This window comes from Myotis davidii, unplaced genomic scaffold, assembly GCF_000327345.1.
Source record: "Myotis davidii unplaced genomic scaffold, ASM32734v1 scaffold710, whole genome shotgun sequence".
Classification (NCBI taxonomy): Eukaryota; Metazoa; Chordata; class Mammalia; order Chiroptera; family Vespertilionidae; genus Myotis; species Myotis davidii.
This window is the reverse complement of record NW_006284328.1, coordinates 585,874-596,698: the sequence shown is the minus strand read 5'-3', so window position 1 is coordinate 596,698 and position 10,825 is coordinate 585,874. Positions and strand designations below refer to the sequence as shown.

Below are 10,825 nucleotides of genomic sequence, written 5' to 3'. Positions count from 1 at the left end.
GGGTGGGTGGGTGCTGGTAAGGGTCCCACTGTTATGATGAGAATATCCCAGAGTGAAGTTGGAGTAGGGAGAAGGGTCAGGAATGGAGGAGAGAACACATGGAGGTCCCAGAGGGTCCAGTTGGCAGGTTAAACCCCCATAAAATGGCCTATGGGTCTATTGTGGGTTCTTGAATGGAAAGGAATGTGTAGAGGAAGCTTTTGACGCATTTGCCTGCTCACTTGCTCTGGACCCAGGAGCAAGGGGATTGGGGTGTATCCGTGCCAGCCCCCTGCATGGGAAACCCAGAGGAGCAACAGGGTGGGGCAGCCTGGTTTCTTTCCTGTGAAAGAATCCGTGTGATGTTACTTTGGCGCCACACAGATGGCCATGCCTGGATCATTCATCGGTCACTTTAAAAGTGACACTCTCACCGGGGCAGCACAATGCTAGGATTCCAAGTCCTGGCACATGACTGGCTGGTATTCTATAAAATACAGCTTTTCCCTTGTCAATACACTACTGGTTGTCAGGAAATACAGAATCTACTGCGAGCATGTCAAACTCGCGGGCCGCATGCCTCGTTTATTTGGCCCGTGTTAGCCTTTGCGTTTGACATGCTTGGGCTACGGGACGGAAACCGGACTCTTTTCCTTTAGTTACAACTTTTCCAAGTAAGAAGGTCGCGAACAGCTGCCTTGCATGTGGCCTCATGAATATTCATAGATTCAGCTTATTCCGATCCGCCTTACTCTGTATTCATGGCAGTGCTCAGCCACGTGGGTGACCAGGAGCCTCTTCAAGCTGGTTCCCCTGCCCCAACCACAAGACTCCCCCGAGACCCCACAAGCCAGCGTGCTGTCCCAGGGGTGCCATGCCCCAAATGCACCCTTCTCTGTCCTTCCCTCGAGGTTCAGCAACATGGCCGGGATGCCCGAGGTCCAGGAGCTGAAGAGGGCCACGGAGCTGAGGTCGCAGCTGCGGACTGTGAGTGGGGGGGTGGGGGGGACGGGCGCGTCAGGAGCAGAGGGGGGGGGCCAGCCAGGCTCCCCGCGGAGCCCTGAGCTGAGGCCTCTTTGCCTTCAGTTGGCCGAGGTCCTCTCCTTATTCTCCCACAACGTCACGGAGAAGCAGACGAGCCTGAGCAGCCTGAGCTCGGAGCTGGCGAAGAGCCGGGATCAGGTACATGAGGACAGAAGGTCTGTGGGATTTCCCTTCTTGGGGGGGCGGGGGCGGGGGCGGGGTCAGCCTGCTTTCTCCCTCGCCTTGGCAGTGATGCCCGGCATGGGATCATGGTGGGGATCTGAGGAGAAGCAAGACCCTGCCCTGGGACTAACCGGAGGGAGAAAAGGATCCGGGGGGGTTTAGAGAGAGAATTCAAAATCGTAGCAGGGGCAACAGTTCTAAGAGACGAACTTGGTTCCCTCCCCGTTCTGAGCCCTTGCTTTGCATCAGCCCCCGGGACAGGCCCTCCTACTCATCTCGTTTCACCCTCAAGGCAGCGGCACTGCCATTATGCCCTCAGGGAGGCTACTGTGCCCTGCGCCCCGGCCAGTAAGTGACAAGTGACCACGTAGGGCATCGGGCCGGGGTCGCCCACCTCCAAGGCCTAGTTCCTGGGGTTCACCGGGGAGTTACAGCTTTTACAGCCTCAGCCCCCCTTGTAACAGATGCAAGGTGCCCACTCACTGTGGCCTGGCAGTGTCCCGCCCTGACCAGGGCGTCCTCCGGCCCCTGCCCGGACCTTAGCCCCATGTCCTTAATTCTGATGTGAAACGCGCTGGGACCCGCAGGGCTCGTTGTTAGGTGTCTGGGCTGCGGGACTGACCGAAACCGACAGGAGGCTCTCTCTGTGCTCGTTTACCCCACGCGGAGCGGATGGTCCCAGGTTCTCTGGAGGGGACTGTGTTCCACGAGGGAGTGTCCCCCGTGCCGTGTGCGTGTGGGGGTCGCCTTTCTAAGATCAGAGGGCACATCCGGCCCAGCCTTTGGGAGGAAGAGCGAGCTGGGGTCTTGTCCACCCCCTGTCCTTGGGAGGGCAGGCGCCGGGGACCCGGAAAGCCCTGGGGACAAGCTTGGCGCCGCCCGGATCCAGCTCCAGAAATAGCTGGGCCGGGGTCACGAGAGGAGCTGCGGGGAGGAAGTGGGGCTACACAGGCCTGAGGGTGAGGAAGACCGCCCCCCGCAACATCTCAAACAGAGTGTTTGTCCAGCCTGGAAAGGGGAAGGGCAGCTCATAATGACCTTGAACTGCAGGCCCAGGAAGTCACCTCCCTCGTTCCCTGGCCTCCAGGCAGGACCGAGAACATGGGGTCATGACTGCGTGAAAGGAGGGTTGTTGGCTGTGGTACTACTTCCCTCCGTGTGCCAGGAGGCACCCCCTCTGCCCTTCCCAGGCCACCAGAGGTGTCTGCTCCGCTCCCACCGCTGCCACTGCCGGACTCTCCGCTTCAGAGTCCAGTTCAGGGTCCAGGACCCCTTCCAGTCTCCTCTCAAACCTTCCCATGTAGCCAGCGCCACTCGCCCGTCTGTCCTGCTTGGCTGTTTCTCGCTCTCATCTTATTCTACACCGTGTGTGTGTGTGTGTGTGTGTGTGTGTGTGTGTGTGTGTGTGTAAGAGAGAGAGAGGGACAGAGAGAAGGAGAGAGAGAATAAACAGAGAACGATAGCTGGCTGGTTGGCCTCAAGGTGCCTCAGAAAGCTTAGAGACCAGAGAGTCACCCCCACTCGCGGATCGCCCCCCAAAACCGTGACATGAAGGCTCCTCTGCAGGCAGACGGCTCCCGCCTCGTCCCCACACCATCGCAGCCCCTCCCTCCCCCGGTGCTCTGTGCTGTTGGATTCTCCCATCACCGGGTCCTTGTCTCCTGCCCACAGCATCCAGCAGATTCAGTGCTGCCTGGACAAGATGTACCTCACCTACAAGCAGTTCCGGAAGGCCAGGATGAGGCCAGGTGAGCCGAGGGGAGAGCCACGCACTCCTCTTGCATGGACTCGTGCTCCCCCTCCCTCTCCCTCCTTCCCGCCAGGTACCCAGCTCTTGTTTGATTCCTCCCGGGGCTGCTGCTGGGGGCTCACTAGCCATGCAGAGCCCGGGTGCAGCCAGTCCAAGGCTGGGCCCCAGAGTCCCTGGCCTCCAGCTGCCTGCAGACCAGCAAGAGGCAGGAAGCCTTTACACCTGAGCCTGTTGCCAGGTGGGGTGGGAGGCTTGGGTGACACGAAAGGGCTTCACAGTGGCTGTCATCTGGCTGCCATCAAAGAGGTGGCCCTTGACAGAGAACCCGCACCTTTGCCGGGCACCTTAGAGTTCAAGGCGTGTTTCCCTATCTGCTGTGTCTGTGGGTCACTAAGATAGTCGGGTTTTCCAGAAGCAGGCAGACCCAGAGAAATGCCACTCAGAGCCACTGGGCCAGGCACTCTGCCTACATCTCTAAGAAGCCTCCCGAAGACCCTCGGGCAGGGTAGCTCACTGAGGATCAGTGGTCAGGCTGTTTGCCCCAGGGGACGCCATCTTGGGGCAGGGAGGGTCCAACCCAGGACAGTGGGGCAGGGACTGGAGGGAGCAGGGGAGGCCAGGAGGCTGAGGAGCTGACCCCCAGGACTGGACCCTTCTCCCCGCACGGCCAGGCTTTTCCCACAGGGCGGCTCGCAGGTCTCGGGCTTTGCTGCCAAGTCCTCGCCCTCCTGGGAGTATCTCAGAGCAGGTCCCATGGGCACAGCCTGCAGCCACGTATGGGGCCTAGAGTTCCCTAGTAGCCGACATTGAAAAGTAGAAGTAAAAGGGCGGGATTAATTTTAATAATATACCCTATCCAACCCAATATATTCAAATTGTCACTTCAGCATGTAACCAACAAGCAACATAAACATAATTCTATCTATTCCCAGAAGTGGGATCACTGGGTCAAATGGCAGTTCCGCATTTAATTTTTTGAGGAACCCCATATTGTTCTCCACAGTGGCTGCACCAGTCTGCATTCCCACCAGCAGTGCACGAGGATTCCCTTTTCTCCACATCCTCGCCAGCACGTGTTTGTTGATGTATTGATGGTAGCCATTCTGACAGACAGGAGGTGATATCTCATTGTGTTTTAACTAGAGGCCCGATGCACGAAATTTGGGCAAGAGTAGGCCTTCCTTCCCCCGGCTGCCAGCACTGGCTTCCCTCTGGCACCCGGGACCCGGGCTTCCCTCACAGCCTGGCTTCGTCCGGAAGGTTGTCCAGAAGGACGCCCGGTCTAATTAGCATATTACACTTTTATTAGTATAGATTTGCATCTCTCTGATGATCAGTGACGGTGAGATTTCCCACATGTCTATGGTCATCTGCGTGTCCTATTTGGAGAAGCGTCTCTTCAGGCCCTGCTCATTTTTTAATTGGATTGTTTGGTGTGTGTGTGTTTTTCGTATTGAGTAGCATGAATCCTTTCTAAATTTTGGGCCTTAACCCCTTATTGGATTTATCACTGGAGAATATGTTCTCCCATTCACTAGGCTGTCTTTTCATTTTGTTGATGGTTTCATTTGCTGTGCAAAAACCTTTTAGTTGGATGGAGTCCTACTTGTTTATTTTTTATTGTTGTTTTTCTTGCCTGAGTAGATAGATCAAAAAAAAAATATATTGCTAAGAGAGATGTCAAAGGTTCTATTTTCTTTTAGGAGTTTTACAACTTTGCATCTTACATCTACGTCTTTAATCCATCTTGAGTTTAGTCTTGTATATGGTGTAAGAAGGTGCTCTAGTTGCATTTTTCTTGCACTTTTCTGTCCAATTTTCCCAGCACTATTTCTTCAATGGACTATCTTGCACCCCCATTGTCTGTTCCTGCCTCCTTTGTCGTATATCAATTGACCCTATAGGCTTGGGTTTCCTTCTGGGCTCTCTACTCTGTTCCACCGATCCGTCTCCCTGTTCCTGTGCCAGCACCACAAGGTCCAGCTGCTTTTAATCACCTTACTTTGCAGCCTCAACAAGAGTTTCATTTCTGTGGTCTTTAAGGGCCCTTTATTCAAATTGGAAAAGAAGCAGGAAAAGTGCCTCTTGGGGTGTTGGAAGAGGCCATTCTGACAAATGCTCAGGAGTGAACCCCAGGGCACTCTCACTGCCCTCACACCTGTGCCGTGTGTCCCGTGTGGCAGACGCAGAAACGGACTGGGTGAGGTGCAATCACTTGCTTACAGCGCCCGCCAATAGGAGGCAGGCCTGGGACGTGTGGCTTGGCCTTCACAGGGGCCCGGATGAAGAGCCCAGGAAGGGAATTCTCTACTAGGGGTGTGGAGAGGGGGGCGGTCAGCAAGGTAACCGCTGCCTCGTTTCCTCTCCAAGACGCTAATGGCCCGAGGCCCATTCCCTCGAAGCCCAGGAGGGGGCAGCATCTCCCCAGTGAGAGAGCATCAGGAGGTGCCCAGGAAGTGAAAACTTCATCAGCCCTTCTGGCAAAGTGTCTGGGCAAGGAAGTGGGGTACAGGGCGGGGGGAGGGGGGAGCTAGCTTATCCAGCTCCGCTGCAGAGCCCAGCTGGCTCTCCTGCAGCTTGAATATTCGGGGATGAGGCCGACAGCCCCTAGGCATCCGTCACCCTGGGACGGTGTTGGCCGAGGGGCCGGGGCTGACCACAAGGCCGATTCCATCCACCACTTCCCCCCTGAAGTGTTCGCCTGCCCCAGGTCTGCTCCTTCCTTGTCGTGGTGCAATGTCCTGGGTGCTCGGTTCACTCCTGTCCTTCCCGGCTCAGGGGGCTGGGAGCCCCAGGGAGCAGGGTTCAAGCCAGGCTGACTGCATCTTTGTGGGTGTCCCCCCCCAGTCCTGGGCCTTCCATGTTGCTGACGTAACAGGTGGCATCATTTCTGCTGTTTCCTCCAGGGCTTGGCTACAACGAGGAGCAGATCCACAAGCTGGACAAGTGAGTGCCGGTCCCTGGGCAGGAGGGGGCGCAGGATGGGGGGTGTCACCCGGGCGGAGCGAGTCTCTGTGCCTGACGAGAAGTGGTGAGGGGCCTGGTCACAGGCCGAGGCCTAGCAGGAGCGGGCGGTGTGACGGTATCTGGGGCGGGTTGTGTGGAGCCAGGGGAGGGGACGGTGGCTGAGCTGGAGGGAGGCTCCTGAGAGGCGGCCGCAGGAAGCTGGACTTACTCCTGAAGACGGCTCGGCTCCTAGGGTTTCTTTCCCTGTCCCCTCGCTGGTTGGCCCCCTGTCCTCTGGCCTCTGCCTGAGCTTCCCTTTGGGTGTCCCTCTGCCCTTCCGTTTCCTGGGCCCTCTCATGCCCTGGGGGGCCCCTGATTTAATGCTTATTTGGCGGCTCGCTCCCCCAGTTCTATGCCCACCCTGACCCCCGACATCTGCACACACACTTTCCACAGTCGTCTTGCCTTCCCTCTGGGGACGGGCTGAGAGTCTGTGTCCCTCTGCTGTCCTGTGCTGGGTGCCAGCCCCTCTGGTCACCATGACACCCCCCACCCTCACCCCCATGTGGGCATCATCATCTCCTTCCTGGAGAGCCAGCCCTGCTGTGGCAGGGGGTGGGGGGTGGGGGGCGGCTGGGGGCTTAGGAGGTGGAGACCCAGGCATGCTAGGCTTGTGCTCAGGCGGCTCTGACTGCTTAGCTCGGTGCCTCGGTTTCCCTATCCTTTCCAGGGTGAATTTTAGCCATTTAGCCAAGCGGCTCCTGCAGGTGTTCCAGGAGGAGTGTGTGCAGAAGTACCGGGCGTCGCTGGTCACGCACGGCGAGCGCATGAGGTAACCATCTGGCCTCCTGAGCTCACGGACCCCAGGCCCTTCCAGGCTCGGAAGTCCTGGGCTCAGCCAAACCTGGCTGAGAAGGGGGTGGTAGTAAAGGGACAAAGGCAAAGAGATGGGTAGTTTTGTGGTCCTGGGTGGCTAGGCAGTCGCTGGGCGATTTCTACACGTTAGCTTATTTAACCCCACAGTATCTACCCTATACAGCAGTGGTTCCCAACCTTGGCTGCACATTAGAATCACCTGGGAATCTTTTTAAAATCCCGATTTCTGGGCCTCGTCCTCTGGAAATTCTGTTTCTTTGTTACAAATGTTGTGGCCCCACCCCATAACAAAGAAACAAAATTTCTGGAGGATGCCGCCCAGAAATCAGGATTTTAAAAAGATTCCCAGGTGATTCTAATGTGCAGCCAAGGTTGAGAACCCCTGCTATACAGTAAGTACTATCAGGCTCAGAGAACAGTCTCTTCCTCAGATCCACACAGCCAGCAGGTAGCAGGCCCGGGATAGTACAGGGGTGTGACTGCCCCTAAAACCTGGGTTCTTCCCACGGTCCCAGGTGGCCATGCGGGAAGCCTTCCCTCTCTGGGGAGAGCACAGGTCCCCTGGGGTGGGACCAGCGGCCGGGAAGCAGGGGCAGGCAGAGGCCCTTACATAGAACCCCTCTCACAGGTGCTCCCTCTCAGATAGCCCCCCCTCCTCCCCCACCTGCACCAACGCTGGCTCCTCCAGAGACGGGCAGGTTCCCAGGTGCCTCTGTTTGAGATCCACAGGACCTGTGGGCTGAGACACAGGCGCCCACCCACTCTCACATTAGAATACCAATGCCCAGCTCCCCGCCCCCGACTCTCGTTTCACTGGCCTAAAGTTGGCTTGGATCGCGGCAGCTTAAAAGCTTCTCCGATTCTCATGTGTAGCCAACCACTGGTTTAACCCCTCTGCACGTGATTTCCTTTTGGGGCAACGGATAAAATGTCCTCGCTCACTCCCTGCACTTAGAGAAGCCGCAGAAGAGCCTTGACCTTGGTTTTCTCTGGAATGGGAGCCTCAGGAATTTCCATAGGGAGCGTGGGCTGTCTGTCCCGAGCCACTCTGGAGCCGGACCTGGCCGTGCGCTCCTCCTGCCCGGCCTGGGTGACCCTGCCCAGCGCACGGTGTTTGCAGCTCCCAGCTGGTTGTGACGGGACCCTCACCAGCCTGTCAGAGCATCAGCACTCTTACGGGGGGACAGGGGACAGTTGAGGGTGCACCCAGACGGGCAGAGGCAGTGGGGGAGGCACTGCCTGGACCCGTGGACTCCGGCCTGTTGTCTGGAAGACTACCCTCCATGGCTGTGCAGTGGCCCAAACAACAGCTGGGTGTGGCCCGTCAGAGCCGGCAAGCCTGGCTCTGATTTTCAATCCGCTCTCCCCAGGGTGGTGCACGAGGCCAGGAGCCACCTGCGCCTGGTCGCCTGCTCCGTGGCTGCCTACAGCACCGAAGCCCAGAAGGTGCAGGAGGGCCTCAGCAAGGTGCGGGAGCTTCAGGGCAGGGTGCGGGTGGGGGGCTGCCCAGACAACCTGGTGCTCTGGGGGCATCCAGGCCATTCCCCTGCCTCTGGGCGGAGCTGCCCTGGACCAAGCCCAAACATGTTGGGATGGGTGGGAGGTCTGACCCCTGAGGTGGGGATGGAGAAAGCGGAAGGGACTTCCTAGGATCCAGACTGAAGGTCACGGCAAGGGCAGAGCCTCCAGAAGCTGGGACATCTTCCTCACCCTCCTCCTGCCTGGGAGCCTGCGGGTACCTCCTGAGAGGGGCCGTGTGACCTCTCCTTGACCTTCTCATCTGCGCTCTGCGAAGAGCCCAGCGCAGGCAGCTGGAGAAGCCGCCTGCTTTGCCAAAAGGAACAGAGAGGGCGGCTTCTTCTAGGAAAGGCAGCATGGCTCCTCCCCTCCCCGCAAGGGGCTGCCTCCTCCCCCTCTCTGCAGCTCCTGGTGCAGGTGTCACTAGGGCAGTGGTTCTCAACCTTCTGGCCCTTTAAATACAATTCCTCATGTGGTGACCCAACCATAACATTATTTTCGTGGCTACTTCCTAACTGTCATGTTGCTACTGTTATGAATCGTCATGTAAATATCTGATATGCAGGATGGTCTTAGGCGACCCCTGTGAAAGGGTCGTTCGACCGCCCAAGAGGTCGTGACCCACAGGTTGAGAACCGCTGCACTGGGGGGTAGTTAGACACAGGGAGAACCTGGCAGTCAGGATCATGACATCCACGCGGACAGTGAGGGTGGCCGCACTCCCAGGTTGGGAAGGAGGGCTCGCCTGAAGGGCTCCAGCTTTTGGTTGCTCTGGGGATGTGGGCTGGGGCCGTTTCGTTACCCTTTTCCGTCCTTTCCCCAGCACTGCCCTCCCCACAGGTGAGCTGGCTCTTCCCTTCTGACTAAAGTGTGGTTCCCCTCAGATCCTCGACTGGCTGTCTCTCCAGCTCCTGCAGGACAGAGCAAAGGGGGCCCAGGTCCCCCCCACCCCCACGACTCCTTATTCCAGTTCTGCACCCAAGGACCTGGGTCTCCAGCTAAAGGACCTGGGTCTCCAGTGAGTACCGGAGGGATGTCTGTGTGTGTGTGTGTGTGTGTGTGTGTAAGCGGGGGATGAAAGTTAGGGACCGAGGGGTGTGCCGCACACCAGGCTGGAAGGCAGGCTTTGTAAAGAGAGGCTTGGTGGCCGGCCTCCCAGGGAAGGGGTCGGTCAGGGCAACTTCGGCCTCAGGCTCAGCGGCCGCTCTTGCCTCTGCCCCGGACAGCATGGAGGAGCTCTGTAAGGAGATGAAGCTGCTGGCCTCCGACCTCCAGGACAACAACTGCATCATCGAAAGGTAAGGAGCCCCACGGTGCCCGGGGAGAGCTGGGTCCTCCAGCGCCTGCACCGGCCCAGGCAGGTTTGGTGGCAGGTGCCAGAGCTCCGGCCTGTCCACAGGTGAGTCACCGTCCTCACCAGGTGGAGGCTTCCGGGCTCCACGAGAGCCTGGAGAATACAGCGGATCAGAGAGGAACATTTCATCTAATTTTAAGCAATTGCGGGATATGCACGGGAAGGCATTTGACGTGGATGCTAGGACCATTCTCGGTGCAGTCAGAGATGGGCCTGGGGCATGGGGATCCGTGGCCGTGAGCGTGGGCCGTGTCTGTACTTCCCCCAGCCTCGGAGTGGCGCTGCCTCATCTCCGTGTCATGAACCAGGAAACTGAGGCACGGAGCCTGGGGTCATGGCCCTGGGAGCAGGTGCTCACAGGCCGCCCAGGCTGCAGGCCCAGTGCGAGGCACTCTGCTTCGTCCCCTGAGCAGACCCCCCGCTTTGGGGGGAGGGATGCTGTAGAGGGTGCTGGGGGTGTAGCAGGCTCAGATGTTTGGATTCTGTGCACCAGTAAAATCCACACGCAAAAAACTGGAGGGACCAACTTCTCATACAATAAAATCAACACATTTGAAGGGAAAACACCTCGCCATCGAGTAGCCCTGCTCCGTAAAGCACATTTTAGCACCAGAGGGAGGCAGGACAGCGCCTCAGAAACGAGGATGGCCTTGCCCTGGAGGTCAGGAGGCTGACATACATATACACACACGCAGGGAAGGCGAGGACCCCGTCCGTCCTGCGTATGCCTGTCACTCACACCCCCCCACCTCCCCATCTGGGAGCCGGTGGCCTGATGGGAAGACTCCGCAGAGATTCCAACAGCATTTGACTCCTGACTCTGCTCCTTCCCACCTGCGTGGATGTGACCCTGGGAGGTCCGCTCAGCTCTGAGCTTCAGTTCCTGCCTCTGTAACATAGGAATAATGAGGCCCACCTCATGGAGTGGCCGTGGGGATTAAACAGGTGTGATCTGAAATGTGCTGGGAAGGGAGGACAGGGCACACAGAGGGAAGGCCTCACTAAATGGTAGGTGTTCCCCCCAGGCCACACCAGTCTGGGACGCTAGAGTTGGGCCAGGAGTCAGGGAGGCCAGGAGGCAGGGAAGCCAGGAGGCAGGGAAGCCAGAGGCAGGGAGGCTGGGAGGCATGGAGACCAGGAGGCCGGGAGGCAGGGAGGCCAGGAGGCCGGGGAGCCAGGGGGGGGGGACCGGAGGG

General features: G+C 58.3%; 1 protein-coding gene across 1 annotated transcript in view; it reads left to right on the top strand.

Moving 5' to 3' along the window:
• The window catches only part of IKBKE (inhibitor of kappa light polypeptide gene enhancer in B-cells, kinase epsilon), a 21,530-nt gene that overhangs the window by 8,982 nt on the left and 1,723 nt on the right, over nt 1-10,825 (top strand). The window contains exons 12-19 of the mRNA XM_015569233.1: nt 712-966; nt 1,066-1,178; nt 2,857-2,933; nt 5,842-5,881; nt 6,612-6,713; nt 8,128-8,224; nt 9,160-9,293; nt 9,502-9,573. Coding sequence (XP_015424719.1) covers nt 712-966; nt 1,066-1,178; nt 2,857-2,933; nt 5,842-5,881; nt 6,612-6,713; nt 8,128-8,224; nt 9,160-9,293; nt 9,502-9,573 — 890 coding nt within the window. The remainder of the gene's footprint in view (nt 1-711; nt 967-1,065; nt 1,179-2,856; nt 2,934-5,841; nt 5,882-6,611; nt 6,714-8,127; nt 8,225-9,159; nt 9,294-9,501; nt 9,574-10,825) is intronic.